Source organism: Molossus molossus, unplaced genomic scaffold (genome assembly GCF_014108415.1).
Source record: "Molossus molossus isolate mMolMol1 unplaced genomic scaffold, mMolMol1.p scaffold_m16_p_1, whole genome shotgun sequence".
Classification (NCBI taxonomy): Eukaryota; Metazoa; Chordata; class Mammalia; order Chiroptera; family Molossidae; genus Molossus; species Molossus molossus.
The window spans coordinates 39,204,329-39,225,185 of NW_023425344.1; the positions used below are offsets into that span (position 1 = coordinate 39,204,329).

At 38.4% G+C, this 20,857-nt stretch overlaps 1 protein-coding gene across 7 annotated transcripts in view; it reads left to right on the forward strand.

Annotated features, from left to right (window-relative positions):
- CEP135 (centrosomal protein 135) overlaps positions 1 to 20,857 on the forward strand; it is a 79,514-nt gene that overhangs the window by 14,139 nt on the left and 44,518 nt on the right. For 6 of the 7 annotated variants that reach the window (XM_036270875.1, XM_036270866.1, XM_036270893.1 and 3 more), the window contains 6 exons: positions 336 to 551; positions 9,491 to 9,556; positions 12,377 to 12,515; positions 13,281 to 13,504; positions 18,076 to 18,228; positions 19,181 to 19,333. In XM_036270875.1, coding sequence (XP_036126768.1) covers positions 336 to 551; positions 9,491 to 9,556; positions 12,377 to 12,515; positions 13,281 to 13,504; positions 18,076 to 18,228; positions 19,181 to 19,333 — 951 coding nt within the window. The remainder of the gene's footprint in view (positions 1 to 335; positions 552 to 9,490; positions 9,557 to 12,376; positions 12,516 to 13,280; positions 13,505 to 18,075; positions 18,229 to 19,180; positions 19,334 to 20,857) is intronic. The other variant, XM_036270902.1, reaches the window with a different exon arrangement.

Consider the following 20,857-nt stretch of genomic DNA (forward strand, 5'->3'; position numbering starts at 1 on the left):
ATGCGATGGTCACTACACTGGATAGCACAGTCTAGAGAAACATTATCATCAGAGTGATATTCTGGTCATATTTTTAGAACTCAGTGTTGGGAAAATGTTCACACAATTTTTTTACTTGTCTTTTCTTTCCATGCTTGAAAATCTAAAGCCAATAACTATATATTTTTATTAAACCACACATTATCCGTTTTGCAAATCAAAACAGTATAAGCTTGCAAATGTAAAATAGTTGTGGTTTTAATTTCTGATATTTTAAAAATACAGCATTTTGAAATATTATTTTGAAAGTTTAGTATTAAATTTTTCATTTCATATTTCTTACAAATTCAATTTAGGTTGACTTTCTTCAACAAGCTAATAAAGACCTGGAGAAGCATATACAAGAGCTTATGGAAACCAAGGAAACAGTGACTACTGAAGTTGTTAATTTAAGTAACAAAAATGAAAAACTCTGCCAAGAATTAACTGAAATAGATCAGTTAGCACAGCAGTTGGAAAGACATAAAGAAGAAGTGCTTGAGACTGCGGATAAAGAACTTGGGGAAGCAAAGGTATTTCTAGGTTGTAGGAGTGTTCCTTCACTCTACTAGCACATAGTGAGCTTGTGCCCTTTTGATATTCCATTCAGATTTTTTGGTTTGTTTGTTTTGTAATTCACATTTTTTTTCAAGTGTTGTTTATATACCCTCTAAAAGCTTGCATTTGTTCTTGTTTGTGTTTCTGAAGCACGCCTGTTTCTAAGGTAGCTCTCCAGACTCTGTCCATTTTCCATCCGTTCTTTTATCTCTGCATTGTGAGCAAACTTCAGAAGCTTGTTATCTTTATCCTTTTGTGCTCATAAACCCCTTAAAGGTTTTTTTAAAATTGTTTTTGTCCTTGCACATTTTTAAGTTGATAGCTAATATTTTTATCTTTAAGTTTAAATAGATGCGAAGGATATAATTTTTTTTTTTTTTCAAATCTTTATTGTTGGATATAAAAGATGTTCCACATTTTATCCCCATTGCCCCCCTCCTCCCCACTCCCGCCCCCCTCCCACCTTTTCCCACACTATTTTCTTTGTCCATTGGTTATGCATATAAGTTCTTTGGTTTATTTCTTCCCACCCCCCAACCCCTTTCCCTTTGAGGTTTGTCAGTCTAGCAATGAATTCGTGCTTCTTAATCCTTTCACCTTTTGCACCCATTCCCCCAACCCCTCTCCCAACTGGCAACCAACAAAATGTTCTCTGTATCTGTGAGAATGTTTCCGTTCTACCTGTTCATTTTGTTTGTAGATTCCATTGTTGATAGCTATGTATTCATTGCCATTTTGTTTGTTCATACATTTTATCTTTTTTTTCAAAAAGATCCTTCATCATTTCAAATAGTAACGGTTTGGTAGTGATGAACTCCTTTAACTTTTTCTTGTCTGGGAAAGTTTTTATATGTCCATCGATTCTAAATGACAGCTTTGCAGGATAGAGTAATTTTGGTTGTAGGTTCTTGGTTTTCATCACTCTGAATATTTCTTGCCACTCCCTTCTGGCCTGCAAAGTTTCTTTTGAGAAATCAGCTGACAGCCTAATGGGAACTCCCCTGTAGGTAACTAGCTGCCTTTCTCTTGCTGCTTTTAAGATTCTCTCTTTGTCTTGAACCTTTTGCATTTTGATGATGATGTGTCTTGGTGTGGGCCTCTTGGGGTTCATCTTGTTTGGCACTCTCTGTGCTTCCTGGACTTATATGTCTGCTTCCTTCACCAAGTTAGGAAAGTTTTCTGTCATTATTGTTTCAAACGGGTTTTCGATTTCTTGTTCTCTCTCTTCTCCTTCTGGCACCCCCAAGATGCGAATGTTGGCACCCTTGAAGTTGTCCCAGAGGCTCCTTACACTATCCTCATTTTTTTGGATTCTTTTTTCTTTTTGCTGTTCTGATTGGCATTTTTTGCTTCCTTATATTCCAAATCGATGGTTTGCTCCTTGGATTTACATACTCTATTATTGAAGCTGTGTAAATTATTCTTTATTTCAGTTAATGCCTCCTTCAATTCTAACTGTGTATCCATGATTTCTAACTGGTCCTTTTTTATGCTCTTGAGGCCCTCCCTAAGTTCACTGAGGTTCTCACTAAGTTCATTGAGCATCCTTATAAGCAGTATTTTGAACTCAGTACCTGTAAGGTTGCTTATCTCCATTTCGCTTAGTTCTTTTCCTGGGGTTTTGTTCTGTTCTTTCATTTGGGACCTGTTTCTTTGTCTCCTCATTTTGGCTGCCTCCCTGTGTTTGTTTCAGTGTATTACTTAATGAGAGGTATGGGGCTCGCTGAGACCAGATGCTGCTCGTTTGAAAGAATTTAGGAAAAACCTGAGGCAGGATCCAAGACAGGCCAATCCTTTGGTTAAGCAAGTGGCAACAGCTTGGGTGGGCTTGAAAGTTGGGTGGGATGGGGCAAGGCGGGGCCTCAGGGAGTCATCAGGGCGGGGCTACCAGTGTGAGCCAGGTTGCTGGAGTCCCAGATATGGCGACTGTCTGCCGCCCCCGGGAAGGGCTCACCAAAGGAACAAAGGCCTCTGACAGCACGTTTGTCCCCGAGAAAGCCCCCTCTCCAGCCCTCACTCCAGTGCCAAACAGTTCAGTTTTTCCCTGTATGTCTCTGGTGCCCCTCGAGCTGCCTCCCCTCCAGGCTTAGAGGGAGAGAGTCCGATAAGTCCATGCGCGGGCCCTTTAAGGAGCTGCCTGGGGCTCCAGCCGCTTCAGCCTCCCTGAGCCTCAGTTCCTGCTGGTTTTTCCAGCCAGAAGTTATGGGGATTCTCTTCCTGGCACTGGAACCCTGAGCAGGGCACCTAGTGTGGGACGGGGACCCCTCAGTCCTCAGGAAGGACCTTTCCAGCCACGGGAGCCTCCTGATTTTTATCCGCCACATGTGGGTGTGGGACCAGCCCGTCCCGCACGCCGCCGCCCCCCCCCCCCCACCAGTCCGGATGTGGCAGCTTCTTTAATTTCGTAGTTGTAGGACTTCCATTCAGCTTGATTTCAGGCGGTTTTGAATGATGGTTGTTCTGTAGTTTAGTTGTAACTTTGATGTGGCTGTGGGAGGACGCGTTACCGCGTTTAGCTATGCCGCCATCTTGACCAGAAGTCCAAAGGATGTAATTTCAGCTATTGTAAATATTGATCCCTTAAAATAAAACTGTCACATCATTCCTTTAAGTGTAGCCAGTAGAATCCAAATGACCCTCCCTTGAAATCCTCAAAAATTTTATCCTATGCTCGAATATCTTTTTATGATCACCCTATCAAATGTCTCTGAAATAAAAAATACATAAAGTGAAATGTTTTATTTTATTTTATTTTTTTTTTATTTATTTATTTTTATCCTCACCCGAGGATATTTTTCCATTTTTTGTACAGATAGAGTGGGAGGGAGAGAGGAAGGGAGAGAGAGAGAGAAACATCGACGTGAAGGGACACATCGAGTGGCTGCCACCCGCACGACCAACCAGGGCCGGGGACAAACTGCAACCGAAGTACGTGCCCTTAGCGGGAACCGAACCCGGGTCTCTCCGGACCGCAGGCCGACGCTCTAACCGCTGAGCCAAACCGGCCAGGGCATTTTATTTTATTTTTTATCATCCTCACCCGAGGACATTTTTCCATCTTTTGTTCAGGTAGAGTGGGAGGGAGAGAGAGGAACAGAGAGAGAGAGAAACATCGACGTGAAAGGGACACTTCGAGTGGTTGCCACCCGCACAACCCAACCAGGGCCGGGGACAAACTGCAACTGAGGTACGCACCCTTAGCGGGAACTGAACCCGGGTCCCTACGGACCACAGGCCGATGCTCTAACCACTGAGCAAAACCGGCCAGGGCTGTTTTATTTTTTTAAATGTCCACAGGGTTAACATTTTAAGGTCCACAGGGTTAACATTTTCCTATGAATAGTGGTATCATTAGTAGTAATCAGTGGGTCAAAGTGAGAAATATACCACAAATTTTGATAAATGTTTATTAAAAAAATTAGAAATACATCTCTTAATAAAATACAATGAGCGAAAATAATGTCTTAATTAAAGGTTTTGGCCAACCCTAACATTTCAGATTATCTTTTTGTGTGGTGCTTCAAAAGTTTTTCATATCTTGAGACAGTGTGACATTACATGTATGCCTTTATTTTGAAAAATGGGAGAAAGGCAGTTGTGAGAGGGAAGGTTGGAAAGGAGAACTCACATGACCCAGACCACAAACAGGTTCTTGGGTAAATAAAATTTAAGGACTATATATTCAAATTAAGAATCCAGATATTGATTCTTTAAAACCAGGTGTATATGATAGTTTTACATACTATTTGAAACGTCTTCATGTTATCTCAGGAATAGATATAACCTAGTTTGAAGACCACCACTAATATACATCAGTGAATTAAGTTTGTACAGTGTTACCTCCGTGAACTGGAGGAATAGAAGGAAACTGCGTCAACATAAAGGCCATATATTAAAAACCTACAGCTAACATCATCCCCAGTGGTGAAAGACTGGAAAGCTTCTCCTCTAAGATCAAGAACAAGGCAAGGATGTCCATTCTTGTCATTTCTGTTCAACATAGTATTAGAAATCCTAGCCAGAGCACTTAGGCAAGAAAAAGAAATAAAAGGCATTCATATTGAAAAGAAAGAAGTAAAATTATGTTTCCAGATGACATAATCATATATGTGGAAAACGCTAAAGATTTCACACAAGCACACACACACAGAATTAATAAACAAACCCAGCAAAGTTGCAGGATACAAAAACAACACACAAAAATTAGGTGTGTGTGTGTTTTTTTTATTTTTAAATTTACCTTTATTGTTGAATGTATTACAGATGTCCTCCCTTTTTCCCCCATTGATCCCCTCTCTTTCCCGCTCCCGATTCTCTCCTGCCTTCCCCACATTATTGTCTGTGTCCATTGGTTATATATATATATGCATATAAGTTCTTTGGTTTATCTCTTTCTGTCCCCCTCTTCCCTTTGAGGTTCCTCAGTCTCACAATCAATTTTTACTTCTTTTATTAAAAAATTTTTTTCTTTATTGTTTTTTAGAGAGAGAAAGGGAGAGGTAGAGAGATGGAAACATCAATGAGAGAAAACATCAATTGACCACGTTCTTCATGCCCTTCAGTGGGGATCTGGCCCACAACCTGGGCATGTGCCTTTACTGGGAATCGAGCTGGCGACCTCTTGGTGCATGTGTCGACGCTCAACCACTGAGCTACACCGGCCGGGCCAGATTTTTACTTCTTAATTTCTTCACTCTTTTTACCCATTCCCCTAACCCGCTCCCATCTGGCAATTAACAAAAAGTTCTCTGTATCTATGAGTCTGTTTCTGTTCTGCTTGCTCATTTTGTTTGTATTCATTTATTGATAGATATGTATTTATTACCATATTTTTGTTCTTTTTCTTCAAGAAGACCTGTCAACATTTCATATAATACTGGGTTAGTGGTGATGAGCTCCTTTAGGTTTTTCTTGTCTGGGAAACTCTTTATATGTCCATTGATTCTAAATGATAGCTTTGTAGGACAGATAGAGTAATCTTGGTTGTAGGTTGTTGCTTTTCATCGCTTTGAACATCTCTTGCCACTCCTTTCTGGCCTGCAAAGTTTCTTCTTCTTTTTTTTTTTTTGTAATCCTCACCCGAGGATATTTTTCCATTTATCATTGGACAGAGTGGGAGGGAAGGAAGGAGGGAGAGAAAGAAACATCAATGTGAGAGAGACACATTGACTGGCTGCCTCCCGCATGACCCGACCAGGGCTGGGAACAAACTGCAACTGAGGTATGTGCCCTTGACTGGACTCCAACCCGGGACTCATTGGTCTGCGGGCCAATGCTCTAACCACTGAGCCAGACTGGCCAGGGCACAAAGTTTCTTTTGAGAAACTGGCTGACAGTTTTATGGGAGCTCCTTCATAGGTAACTAACTACTTTTCTCTTGCTGCTTTTAAGATTCTCTTTCTGTCTTTAACCTTTTACATTTTGATGATGATGTGTCTTGGTGTGGACCTCTTTGGGTTCATCTTGTTTGGGACTCTCTGTGCTTCCTGGACTTGTATGTCTATTTTCTTCACCAAGTCAAGGAAGTTTTCTGTCATTATTTTTTCAAATAGATTTTTATTTTATAATGTTTTCCTTTTTTTTTAATTAATTTATTTTTGTTACAGATGTTTCTCCTTTTTCCCCCACTGATACCCCTCTCCCCCACTCTCCCCGCCCTGTCCCCAGCTTTGTTGTCCATGTCAGTTGTTCATGCATACATGCATATCAGTTCTGTGGTTTAACCCCCCCACCTTCTGGGGATTGTTGGTCTGTACCCTACTTCCACGTCTCTGGGACTACCCCATTCCTCAGACTGTTATATTCATTATATTCCACAAATAAGTGAGATCATGTGATATTTGTCTTTCTCTGCTTGGCTTGTTTCGCTTAGGATAATACTCTCCAGGTCCCTCCATGTCGTTTCAAAGGATAAGAGATCTTTATTTCTTACAGCTGCATAGTACTCCATTGTGTATATGTACCACAGCTTTTTTATCCATTTGTCTACTGATGGACGTTTGGGCTGTTTCCAGATCTTAGCTATTGTAAATAGTGCTGCTATGAACATGGGGGTACATATATTCTTTCTGATTGGTAGTTCAGGCTTCTAGGGTATATTCCTAGAAGTGGGATCACTGTGTCAAATGGCAGTTCAATTTTTAATTTTTTGAGGTAACACCATATTGTTTTTCATAGTGGCTGCACCAGTCTGCATTCCCACCAGCAGTGTACTAGAGTCCCCTTTTCTCCACACCCTTGCCAACACTTGTTTGATGATTTGTTGATGGTGGCCATTCTGACAGGTGTGAGGTGATACCTCATTGTTGTTTTAATTTGCATCTCTCTGGTGATTAGTGATGTTGAGCATTTCTTCATATGTCTCTTAGCCGTTTGTATGTCCTGTTTGGAGAGGTGTCTTTGGTTCCTCTGCCCATTTTTTAATTTGGTTTTTTGTCTTCCTTTTGTTGAGCTGTATGAGCACTCTATATACATTGGAAATTAACCCCTTATCTCCCATAGAGTGGGTTGCCTTTCCATTTTGGTGGTTGTTTCTTTTGCTGTGCAGAAGCTTTTGAGTTTGATGTAGTCCCTTGTGTTCATTTTCTCTTTTGTTTCTATTGCCTTAGGTGATGTATCAGTGAAAATTCTGCTGCGTAAGATGTCTGAAATTTTTTTGCCTACATTCTTGTAGAATTTTTATGGATTCACGGGTCACATTTAAGTCTTTTATCCATTTTGAGCTTATTTTTGGGTATGGTGTAAGTTGATGGTCTAGTTTCATTTTTTTTTGCATGTAGCTGTCCAATTTTCCCAACACCATTCATTAAAGAGGCTCTCTTTACTCTACTGTATGCTCTTGCCCCCTTTGTCAAATATTAATTATTGTCTTGGGTCCATTTCTGGGTTCTCTATTCTGTTCCATTGATCTATCTGCCTGTTCTTATACCAGTACCAGGCTGTTTTGATTACAGTGGCTTTGTAGTATAACCTGAAATCTGGTAATGCGATCCCTCCAACTTTGTTCTTGTTTTTCAAGATTGCTGTGGCTATTTGGGATCTTTTTTGGTTCCATATGAACTTTTGAAGTATTTGTTCTAGTTCTGTGAAGTATGTCATTGGTATTTTGATGAGGATTGCATTGAATATATAGATTGCTTAGGGTAGTATGGACATTTTAATGATGTTAATTCTTCCAATCCATGAACAAGGTATGTGCTTCCACTTTTTTATATCTTCCTCTATTTCTTTTTTCAATGACCTGTAGGTTTCTGCGAATAGGTCCTTTATTTCTTTGGTTAAGTTTATTCCTAGGTATCTTAATTTTCAAATAGATTTTTAATTTCTTGGTCTCTCTCCTCCTTCTAGCACTTGATGTTGGTAGTTCCACAGGCTCCTTATACTATCCTCATATTTTTAGATTCTTTATTCTGATTGGATGTTTTTGGTTTTCTTATATTTCAAATCGATGGTTTGCTTCTTTGCTTCATCCACTCTACTATTGATTCCCTGTAAATTATTCTTTATTTTAGTTAGTACATCCTTCATTTCTAACTGGTCTTTTTTTATGCTCATGAGGTTCTCACTAAGTTCCTTGATGTTCTCACTACGTTCCTTGAACATCCTTATAACCAGTGTTTTGAACTCTACATCTGTAAGATTGTTTATCTCCATTTCATCTAGTTCTTTCCTGGAATTTTGTTCAGTTCTTTCATTTGGAGCATGTTTCTGTATCTCCTCATTTTGGCTACCTCCCTGTGTTTGTTTCTATGTATTAAGTAGAATTACTATGTGTCCTAGGCTTTGTAGGGTGGCCTGTTATAGTAGGTGTCCTGTAGGGTCCAGTGGCATGGCCTCCCTGGTCACCCCAGCTGGACCATTGAGGTGCGCCCCTCGTGTGGACTGTCCACCCTTCTCTTGTAATTGAGTCTTGATTGCTGTTGGCTTGTCAATGGGAGGGATTTACTCAGGCTGATCAGCTGCAAGGACTGGTTGTGCCCACTGACCTTTGACTCCCTTGGAGGATCAGCTGTGTAGGGCCCACCACATAGAGCAAGACTTACTTTATCAGTCCACTTCTTGAGTGAGTTGTTTGTGGAGGTGTCAGGTGTGTTTTGATATTCTAATAATCAAAATATGAAGAGGAAATGAATAATCCCATTTACAATGGCATCAAAAGGATAAAATACTTAGGAATAAACTTAACCAAGGAAGTGAAAGACACGTACACTGAAAACTGTAGAATATTGCTAAAAGAAATTAAAGAAAGCGGTTGCAGTACAGAGGATTCAGGTAGGTAGTAGCAAGTGAGGAGAGAGCAAATAGGATAGAAAAATCAGGAAATGGCCCTGGCCGGTTTGGCTCAGCGGTTAGAGCGTCCGCCTGCGGTCCGGAGAGACCCGGGTTCGGTTCCCGCTAAGGGCATGTACCTCGGTTGCAGTTTGTCCCTGGCCCTGGTTGGTCGTGCGAGTGGCAGCCACTCGATGTGTCCCTTTCACATCGATGTTTCCCTCTCTCTCTCTTCCTCTCTCTCCCTCCCACTCTGTCTGTACAAAAAATGAAAAAATGTCCTTGGGTGAGGATAAAAAAAAAAAAAAGAAAGAAAAATCAGGAAATGAGAGTGCCATAAGTTGAGTTCTAAACTCTAGGGTTCAAGGAAAACCCTACAAGTATACAGGTGCAAAAAGATTTTCAAGTGGCTCTCTTGTTTCAGGTGTTACAAATAGGTCCCTGTAAGCATTCAGGATACCAAGAAATTAAAGAGAAGCCTCAACTTGGCCTCCTCTTTATTGAAATTGAGCTTAAGGCTAAAGCCTCAGATCTCACTGGTGAAGGGGAGCATGAATTACTTGAAAAATGGTCGTATTTGCAATGTGACTTAGTGCTAAGTATTCTTAACTTTTAGGTGTTTACCTAATAGGCTTTTTATTCCTAGAAAGAGATTAAAAGAAATCTTTCTGAAATGCGGAATCTTGAAGAAACAATGGCAAAACTTCAACTGGTAAGTACATGTCATATTGAATTGTCAGAACTTTCGATAAAAAAAATTATATGCTTTTGAGTTCTAAAAGCATTAAAAAAATGGTATGCTTTATTTTACATATATATTTTTAACTTAGATATAATTTACATATAATATTCACTCTTTTAAGTATATAATTTTGAGGTTTTGGTACAGTCACTAAGTATTGCAGCCATCACTACTGTCTAAAATAACGATATTTTCTTCATTCCAAAAAGAAACCTTATGCCCATTAGTGGTCACTCCCCTTTTTACTCTGTTCAGTCCTTGACAACTAATAATCTACTTTCTGTTTCTGTAGCTTTGCCTATCTTAGACATTTTATATAAATGGAACCACATATAATGTGTGCCTTTTGTGCCTGGCTTCTTTCATTTAGCACACTGTTGTCAAGGTTCATGCTTGTAGTATGTATCCAGTGCTTTTTATGGCTGAGCAATATTCCATTGTATAGATATATCTAGTTTGATTTACATTTTTTATAGTTTCTTTTTTTTTTTTTGGTTTTTTTTTTTTTTGCTGTTTTTTAATCCTCTCCTGAGGACATTTTTCCATTTTTTGTTCAGATAGAGTGGGAGGGAGAGAGAGGAAGAGAGAGAGAGAGAGAAACATAGATGTGAAAGGGACACATCGAGTGGCTGCCACCCGCACGACCAACCAGGGCCGGGGACAAACTGCAACCGAGGTACGTGCCCTTAGCGGGAATCGAACCCGGGTCTCTCGGGACCGCAGGCCGACACTCTAACCGCTGAGCCAAACCGGCCAGGGCCATTTTTTATAGTTTCTTAATCTCATGTATGGTAGTTGGCAAGTTAAATTCAAATATGGAAATCCTGTTAGGAAATCCTGTTATATTCTTTTTTTTTTTTTTTTTTTTTTTTATCCTCACCCGAGGACATATTTCCATTTTTTGTTCAGGGAGAGTGGGAGGGAGAGAAAGGAACAGAGAGAAAGAAACATCGATGTGAAGGGACACATCGAGTGGTTGCCACCCGCACAATCGACCAGGGCCGGGGACAAACTGCAACCGAGGTACGTGCCCTTAGCAGGAACCAAACCCAGGTCTCTCAGGACCGCAGGCCGACGCTCTAACCGCTGAGCCAAACCGGCCAGGGCCTGTTATATTCTTTTAACTACTTCATGACTTGTCAGTTTATAAATATTAACTAAAAATTGATAATTACTTGACTTTTATTAAAAGCACTGAGTCCTTTTTCAATTACTTTGTTTGATAGTGCAAGCCATTTTTCTAGTCATATTATTTGTTCTGGTAGTCTTCAAATCAGAATAACAGTAATCATTCCAGCATAAGCTCAGGCATAGAATATTGTCCTATGTTGTCTAGAACTGACAGAATGTCTTACTTACAGGCAGAAATTCCTGACTGGTCACCCAAAAGATTATTGAGGATTTTGTTAATAGCCTGTTAAATTAAATGAGTTCCTGCTAAGATTGGAAACACAGACTAATACTAATTTCCAGGTTTTCTTGTTTTATAGACTCTTTATACAGTCTAGTGTGCAGTGTTCTGGTGGCCTAAGGCACATTTTATAATGAAGCCGTTGTGATATGCTGGCACATAGTAGGTGCTCACTGTAGATAACATATCACAATGGCTTCCTTTTCTATTCAACCATAGGTATTCAGTTTAGTTCAATATTGAACAATTGAATTAGCTAAACCTGCTAAATGTCCACTCTTGAGTCGCACAGATATTGTGAATTTTCCCCATGAGATTAATAAACAGAAAGTAGACAAACATCTATATGTTTGATGATATTTTAACAGTGTAGAATTCAGTGTAAGCTCCACAATGGCAGGTATTTTTGCTGTTGTTTGATACTGTTTGTGTGTACTCTATAAACAGTTGAATGTGATTCAAAGTGCTTGGCTCAGAACTATACCCAGGTTTTACGTGTGTTGGCTGACAGTAAGATGTTACAGTTACTTTCTGACCTGTCTTGTCTTTTCCATTAATGCCATACTTTATGTATTTTTAAGATAAAGATTAATATCTATACCTAACACTTATGAAACACTTGCCATGTACTGAACACTGTGCAGAGTGCTTCACAGCCATAGATTGTTCTCACCAGTGAACGCTCAGTGTCCCGTTACTGGTCCTATCCCCATTGTACAGGTGAGGCTGAGAGAATAACCAGCGTCGTTACAGACACCTATGGTAGTCAGAACCATAGTGTCTTTCTTCTGCCCTCCTTTGAAAATAAAAAGCTCTAAAAAGTTTTATTGGACGTGTACATATTCATTTTTTAAATATAGGACAATTTGCTAAACAAATGAAAAGCAAATAAAATCTAATAATTCTACTACTCAGAAAAGAGCACTGTTAACATTTGAGTTTTATGTTGCTTTTAGCCACAATCGGTAATTAACTTTAGTTGAAACCATATATTTGACTAAAAGTGTTTGTTTATATATGTCTGTATGTGAGTTACTCTTAAATAAACATGCTTTTAACTATATCTATTTTAGCCCAAATCGGGTGGCTAAGTTGATTGGAGCATTGTCCCATACCTTGAAAGGTTGCGGGTTTGATTCCTAGTCAGGGCATATACCTGGGTTGTGGGTTCCGTCCCCGGTCAGAGCACCTACGGGAGGCAACCATTAGATGTTTCTCTCTCTCTTTCTTTTCTCTTTCTCTTCCTCCCTCCCTCCTTTTCCCTCTCTCCAAAAGTCAATAAAAACATCCTCGGGTAAGGATTTTTAAAAATCTACTTTAAGTGCTATAATATTTTATAAAGTTGTTTGAAATCTTAACGATAGTATTAAAATTTGCAGGAATTAAACTTATGCCATAAAGAAAAAGAGAGGCTGAGTGATGAACTCCTTATAAGATCAGACCTGGAAACTGTTGTTCATCAGCTTGAACAAGAAAAGCAAAGACTTAGCAAAAAAATGGAAAGTTTTGCAGTTACAGGTAAAATGTTGGTAACTTAAAAGGTGATGGTAATTTCCTCTTGCTGTATTATTATTAGGAGATGATCTTTCATTCATTCAATAGGTATTTTTAGAATGCTTACAGTATATCAGAAACCATTCTAGGCACTGTAGATGCAGTAGTAAAATCTCTCTCTTGAGGACCTTGCAGAATTCTTTTTATTTTGACTAGTTAATACAGAAACCCTACTTGAATAGTTTCCATAAAAGTACATTCTTCTTTGAGGCATAACAATAATAGAATTAATTAAGACTAAGGGGAAGACTCTTCTGAAAGTAAAAAATTGAAGAACAAAATCTTTGTAAGGAAATACAGTTGTATCACCTGAAAGTGACACACACATATACAATTGAAAATAGGCTACCTTTCTGCCAGACACCAGTCCTAAATGAGATTTTTTTTTTTAAGGAACATATAAGAATTCATAAATTCATTTATTCATTCATTAGATAAATATTTATGAGCCTGCTGTGTACCAGGCTCTGTTTTGGGTACTGGGATATATAATAGTAAACAATACACAGTCTTTGTTTTAGAGAGACAAACTAGTAACACATAAATGAAGAGGTTAATTTTTCTCCTTTCCTCTTAATATTTACCTCTTTGATATCTAGCAGTAATAGGCTATATACAAAACATGTTAATGATTTTTAGTAGCTTGCATTCTAAAATTAATATAATTCATTTTGGCTAATTATATGTTTTAAATGCAGTACTTGTAAGATTAATTACTTTCATTTTCAGAAAGAGAACTTACTTTGGAAGTTGAGAGGATGAGGCTAGAGCATGGAATAAAACGTCGAGACAAGTCACCTTCTCGTTTAGATACATTTCTGAAAGGTATAGAAGAAGAACGAGATTTTTATAAGAAAGAACTAGAGAGACTCCAGCATATAATACAGAGAAGATCTTGCTCTGCAAATTATTCTGTACATGAAAAAAGTCCAACATCTAAAATGCTAGAAAAGGTAATATCTCTTTATAAGAGTAATTGATAAGGCATGAGTATCTTTTTAAACAAACTTTTCTGGTTTGTTACTGTATAACATGTAACTTTATTTTTTTTTTTTTTTTTTTTTTTTTTAATCCTCACCCGAGGACATTTTTGCAATTTTTGTACAGATAGAGTGGGAGGGGGAGAGAGAGAGAGAGAAACATCAACGTGAAAGGGACACATCGAGTGGCTGCCACCCACACGACCGACCAGGGCCGGGGACAAACTGCAACCGAAGTACGCGCCCTTAGCGGGAACCGAACCCGGGTCTCTCCAGACCGCAGGCCAACGCTCTAACCGCTGAGCCAAACCGGCCAGGGCAACATGTAACTTTATTAATATTTGCTTTAAAAAGTCTTTCTTAATTTTGATTTTTGTTTTCTTCCATGACCTATATAATAGGAACATTGCATTAATTAGGAAAACGACTTAAGAGCAAAGTGTGACATATTGATTGCTAGAAATTAAAGAAAGATTGAATAGCTCATTAGGTATATGGGAGGAGTGCAGGGGCATCTGGGCTTCCAGAAACTGGGACCAGGAACTCATGTCACTGGACATCTCTTCTCTTTCTAGCCTTTACTTTTGATACCAGCTGTATTTTCTCTCTCGAAGCAGAGTGGCTTTTTCCACATGGCAGGCAACATGGCTTCATGCCATTCCCAGCCTTGGACTAGTCAGAAAGGTGGATCACACTGTACAGATTATGCATCTTCCATGTTAACTGCACAACAGGAGAACGTAGTAAGTGCAAGTGGATGCCTAGAGAGCATCCCATTTCCACTACAACCCATTTACAAGCTAGTAGTCTAAAGATATATATCAGGTAAAGTTCATCATGATTCATGAGACTCTTAAATCATGAGTCTCTATGTTAGGTCTTAATTATTTTCAATGTTTTCTGAGTATCATTGAGTTCTTTAGATTTTTCTTTTTTTTTTATCCTCACAGAAGGACACTTTTTATTTTTTTATTTTTGCATTTATCTTCAGATAGAGCTGGAGGAGAGAGGGAGGAAGAGAGAGAGAGAAACATCGATGTGAGAGAGACACATCAAGTGGTTACCACCCACACAACCTCAACCGGGGCCAGGGACAGACTGCAACTGAGGTACGTGCCCTTAGCGGGAACCAAACTCAGGACTCTCCTGTCCGAGGGCTGATGCTCTAACTGCTGTGCCAAACTGGCCAGGGCAGATTTTTCTCATTTTTTAAAGCTTTGGATATATAGGAGTCTCGGAAGTTTATATTACCCTAACATTACTAGACACAAGATAAAATTAGGGGAAGTTGGGAGTAAAGTTATTAAACCTCAAAACATTTGATTTCAAACTTGGCTGAACTGGCCAGTTCTGTCATTTCCTGAAGATCCAGTCAATTGTCAAATGATTTTGAGTTGGTTTCCAAGACTTTGGTTTTTAATCTCATTGGGTAATGGCTGAATTTGATTTACAGGTGTCAGTTTAAACACTATTTTATGTTATCTATTATAAGCAGAATGAATTGGTGGGAAAATACAGTTTAAGTTGTGTTACTGTTATTTTTTTAATCCCCATGTATACTTAAGACTCATGAAAAATTAACCACTGAATTGATCACCATTATGTAGGAGACTCTTTCACAAATTGGTTAATTTATTTAATAGTATTTATTAAATAGAACTGAGTAGATAATAATCTCAAAGCTTTTAATCTAATATTTGATTCAGTTGCTTGGTGTGGATTCACAACTGAAAGACAGATGAGAGATTTTGTTCAGGTACTGATAAAGTCAGGAGAGAGACTTTTTCCCCTTTCAACTTATGTACTTTCTTGAAATGTTCTAATGTTACTTGACATAGATAAAGAATTCACTTTCCAAAGTTTGGAAGTTGAGGTGTTCAGAGCAATAATAAATTGGAGGCATGATAGGGAAGTTGGTATGTACACTAGTGAAATGGGTGGAGTGTAAGACAATTGTGAGTGCTGGGAACTAAAGAATGTGAGTTTTCAACCCCTGCTTTATTGGGAATCTTAAGCTCACTTTCTTGGGATTGCAATAACTCATAAAACAGTATTGACATTTTTAATATCAGTGATCTTTGTAAACAATAAAATGATTTATTCTCTGTTATCTGTGTACGGGGGACACTGTTCCCTTTCATCATGGTTTCAGCTGTGAGTTTTGAGTGTAGTGTTGTGAAAAGTGCTTTGGAGTTGGAGGCCTAATAAAAGTTCTAACTCTACAAACTGGCTTATCTTGAACAAGTTACCTGACTTCATGGAATTCCAGTTTCCTCATTTACATAGTGAGGAATGTAACTAAAACCATTTGTGAAGATTATATGAGATAATTTGCATGTGTCTAGCATAAAATCTAGTTTCTAGCAAATGTTTCATTTCCTTATTTGCTGGTTCAAAGCAAGTCAGATCTAGGTTGAAAGTCAGCTGCGGTTCATTGGATATATTCTGAGGCACTAGAGATACGAGGTAAAGAAGACATGGTTCATATCCTCATAACCTTGAGCATTGTGCACGTGTGTGTGTGTTGAGAAAAATGGAGTGATAAAAGGGAGTTATTAACAGTTACATATTAACACAAATATAAATATCTCCACATTTAGAAAAGAGAGTTGCTGCTCAATTAGGAAATTCATACATTTTTATCAAGTACCATGCTAGGCACTGAAGATGTGAATAAGAGCAGATACCTACTGTGTCCCTCATAGAGCTTACATTTTAGTGGTTAAGGCATATATTAGATTGGAGAGCCCTGGCCAGTTTGGCTCAACAGTTAGAGCTTCGCCCCTTGGACCGAAGACACTTGGGTTTGGTTCCTGCTAAGGGCACATACCTTGGTTGCAGTTTGTCCCTGGCCTCTGTTGAGGTTGTGTGGGTGGCAACCACTCAAAGTCTCATGTTGATGTTTCTCTCTCTCTCTCCCTCCCCCTCTCCCTCCCGCTCTATGTGAAGATAAATGCAAAAATGTCCTCCAGTGAGGATAAAAAATAAATAAATTAGATTGGAGAATCTGGAAGGACTCTATGGCAAAGGTGACATTTATGCTGAGACATAGACAATAGTGAAAATATACTGTCAAAAGCCTTATCCATTGAGTGTTCCTTTTCTGAAATCTGTGCAGACCACCTTCTTTCTGTAAGATATTTTTATTTAGGTTACAGATTTTCTTTTATAGTTATTTAAGCCTTGATTAAGTCTCAAATTCTAATCTGCTTTTTTCCTGTGAGACATTTTATCCTTTAAGTGTCCAGATAGCTAAGATCATCCATTATGCCTTGATTTTGCTTATTTAACCAATAGGATAACTGATTTCCAAGTTTCAGGTGAGGGGTACCTCACAGATGTCTACCATTTACCAACTCTACATTGGACATGGTATGTGCACAGTAGATATTGAATAACATAGATCAGGATGTTTTCCATTGTATCAGATTATCCCTACCTAGGGCTTCGGAATGTAGTACTTTAACAGTGAGATACCATGGATCCCAAGTCTACATTTACCATCTTTATTTTCTACAATTGTTGTAAAGATAGTGGATCTTTTGAATTGTACTGGAATAATATGTATACTCTTGTTTTAGTAATGTTGGAAGTAGTTGCTTAATTTACGTATACTGCCTGGTAGAAATATTTATATTTATCTGATTGCATAGATAGACCTCACATTGGTTTAAAGCTGGGACAGTTGGAAATTGGTTTGTCTGAGACATTAATCTTAGATTGTCCCAGAAAACACTGAGGAATGTGCTAGGCTTTTATAGCTCCTTGCACTGGGTGAGCAGTCACACAGTCCCTGCACTGGAGATGGTTGTAAACTAGTAGTTCCCCACAATTAGCATGTATCCGAATTGCCTATGGGGCTTGATAAACCAGTTACTGGGCCTTATATCCAAAGTTTCTGATTAAGTAGGTCTGGGTTGGGCCCCAAAACTTATATGTCTAGAAAGTTCCTAATGCTTCTGACACTTCTGGTCTGGGGATTACACTTTCGTTACTACAAGTATAAATAACTCCAGGAGAAGGACAGCTGAAGCATTGAATACCATCTGATCAAATAGTATCATTGACAACTGAGTCCCTTCCTGGGAACTTGAAGGCCAGGAAATTTGCCCCTGTACTTCCAACACTCTCACCTCCTGCTCTCATTATAGGTTAAAAATTGTGTTCCTTGACTGACACACCCCAGTGGGAAAGGCAGGGGGATGGGAAGAGATAAACCAAAAAACTTATATTCATATATGCATAACCAATGGACACAGACAACAGTGTGGTGAAGGCACAGTGGAGATAGGGGGTGGGTCGAGCAAAGAGAAGGGTGCCAATGGGAAAAAGGAGGGACATCTGTAATACTTTCAACAATAAAGATAATAATAAATAATAAAAATCATTAAATAGAAAAAAATTGTGTTCCTTAATTACATTAAAGGAACTTGTGGGTTTTTTTGTCTGTTAGTATCTCTCAGTCAGTCTCATCACCTGCTTGTGATAACTTTGTGCTGGTAATTATAACAAATGATAACTTATGTTTTTAAATTATGTTTCAGGGTGACTACAATTCAGAAATTCATCTAATCACAAGAGAAAGAGATGAACTTCAGCATATGCTGACAAGATTTGAAAAACATATGGAGGATATACAGGCCAATGTTAAATTATTGACAGCAGAAAGAGATAAACTAAGTGTTTTATATAATGAAGTAAGAAATTGATTATAATTAAGCCAACAGATTATACAGAGGAACCAGTATATTCTCTCTCTTTCTCTCTCTCTCTCTCTCTCTACACACACACACACATATATATATATATATATATAGACCTTGTGGTATTCCTTCATAATGAGAATTATAAGTAGTAGTTTCTATTATCTCCCTAACCTCTCCCGAAGCAGAGGTTTCTACTATTTTTTCATATTTATTCTTCCTCTTTTCTAGCCTATTTGTCAGGTCAGTTTGAGATAAACTACTTCTAAAACTATCTTGAACAGGTCATAGACTGCCTCTGAGCCAAGTTAATCCTTAGGATTCAGACATGTTGGAATATGTCTATCAGACAATGGGTAACAACCATTACTGACTGGGACTTACTGGATATCAAAGACTAAGGCCCTAGTGATGAAACTCTAGGGAAGGAGGGAATTGATACAGCTTGGACCAGTTTTAAAGCCTCAGTTGTCAGAGGTGAAGGTGAGTCTGAGCTAGGCATGGTATCTGTACATAAATGTGTGCCCTTATCAGTCTCCCATGAAATCCTCCTACTACTTCAGGAGGGGGAGAAGGACATGCAAGATAAAAGGTCAATTTGAAAAGCTGTTTTCACATTTGGAACTTTTTTGGGACTCTGCAGTACAGAACCATTTCTGGGCTTTCCTCAGTGTTGACTTAGATTGCAGCTTTCTTGGGTCTGCTCAATTACTGGTTGTCCACCTGCTATTTGGTTTCCAAAATTTTGTAACTGGCACTTTCCTCAATCTACTTATCTTTTTCATATTATTATTATTATTACTATTATTAATTTAATCATTTTACTCTCATTTTTTGAGGATTTGGAAAGAGAACAAAGGTAACATACTTAATTTGCCCTTTTTTTTTTTTTTTAACTGAGAGCACATCTAAAGTGTTTTACATTTATATCTTTTATTTCTTCAAGGCTCAGGAAGAATTATCTTCACTAAGACGAGAATCCACCCAAAGCACAGTCTCCCATAATATTGTTAGTCTCATGGAGAAAGAAAAAGAAGTTGCAATATCTGATTTAAGAAGGGTTATGGCAGAAAAGGAAGCTTTAAGAGACAAGTTGAAAGTAAGTAATAAGATTGACTTATTTATTTATTTTTTTATCCTCACCTGAGGATATTTTTTCATTTGTCTTCATATAGAGAGGGAAAGAGAGAGAGAGAAAGAGAAACATCAATGTGAGAGAGACACATCGATTGGTTGCCTCCCACACAACCCTGACCAGGGCCGGGGACTGAACCACAACTGAGGTACGTGCCCTTAACCAAATCGAACTCATGACTCATTGGTCCACGGGCTGATGCTTTAACCGCCAAGCCAAACCGGCCAGAACTCACTTATTTTTGAAAGGTAAGTTATTGAGGAAAAGGGATGTCTGTTTTCTGTGAAGTAACTATTTGGAATGTACAACTAGATTAGAGGTTGACAAACAAAGGCATACAAGCCAAATCCAGACCATGAGGTTTTTGTATGGCCTTTGTGCTAAGGATGGTGTTCACATTTTTAAGTCACTGAAAAGCTATCAGAAGAAGAATATTTTATGACACGTGACATTTTTGAAATTCAAGTTTCATTTTGGTAAATGTTTTGGAATACGATGCTCATTCATGTTCGTGTTCTGTGTGGCTTCTTTTTTGCTGCAGTGGCAGAGTTTAGTAATTACAATAGAAACTGTATGGCTCATAAGGCTGAAAATACTTATTATCTGGTTCTTTATAGAAAATAATTAATCTCTGATTTCAGTAGTCAGTCCCTTATGTAGAGGGACATTATCTTCTTTTTGTAAAGCAGTTTTATTTACATATTCACATACCATACAGTTCACCTAGAGACTTGTTCAGCCATCAGCTCAGTCAAATTTAGAGCATTTTCATTATCTCAAAAGAAATCCTGTACCCATTATCAGCTGCTCTCCATTTTCCCCTAGCCGCCTCAGTCTGAGGCAACCAAGCACTAATCTTTCTGTCTCTATAGATTTGCCTACTCTGCACATTTCATATAAATTGAATCATTCAGTGTGCAGTTTTTATGTCTTGTTTCTCTCATTTAGCATGATGTTTTCAGATTCATTCATGTTGTAGTATGTATCAATACTTTATTCTTTTTCATTCCATTGTATAGATAAACAACATGTTATTTAGCATTTGCATGGTTTCTGCTTTGGGGCTATAAAGAATAATGGTGCTATGAATATTTGTGTACTTTTTGTGTGGATGTATGTTTTCACTTATCTTTGGTATATACCGAGGTTCATTTGATGACTACATTTAACCATCTGAGCAATCACCAGGCTGTTTTCAAAAGGTAGTATTTGTCATAAAATTTCAGTTAAAATTTTACCCTGAAAGAATACTTTCAATTGGGATCTTTTGGAATACTGCCTTCCCAAAGGAATTTCTTATAAAAATAAGTGTTAAAATTACCCAAGGGAAATAGGACAGTTTTCAGTACAAGCTACTGATTTATTCTTCTTCATATCTGTTGAAGTGACCAAGGGATATAAAAATAGGGTTAAAAAAATACAATAATGCCCTGGCCGGTTTGGCTCAGCGGTTAGAGCGTCGGCCTGCGGTCCAGAGAGACCCGGGTT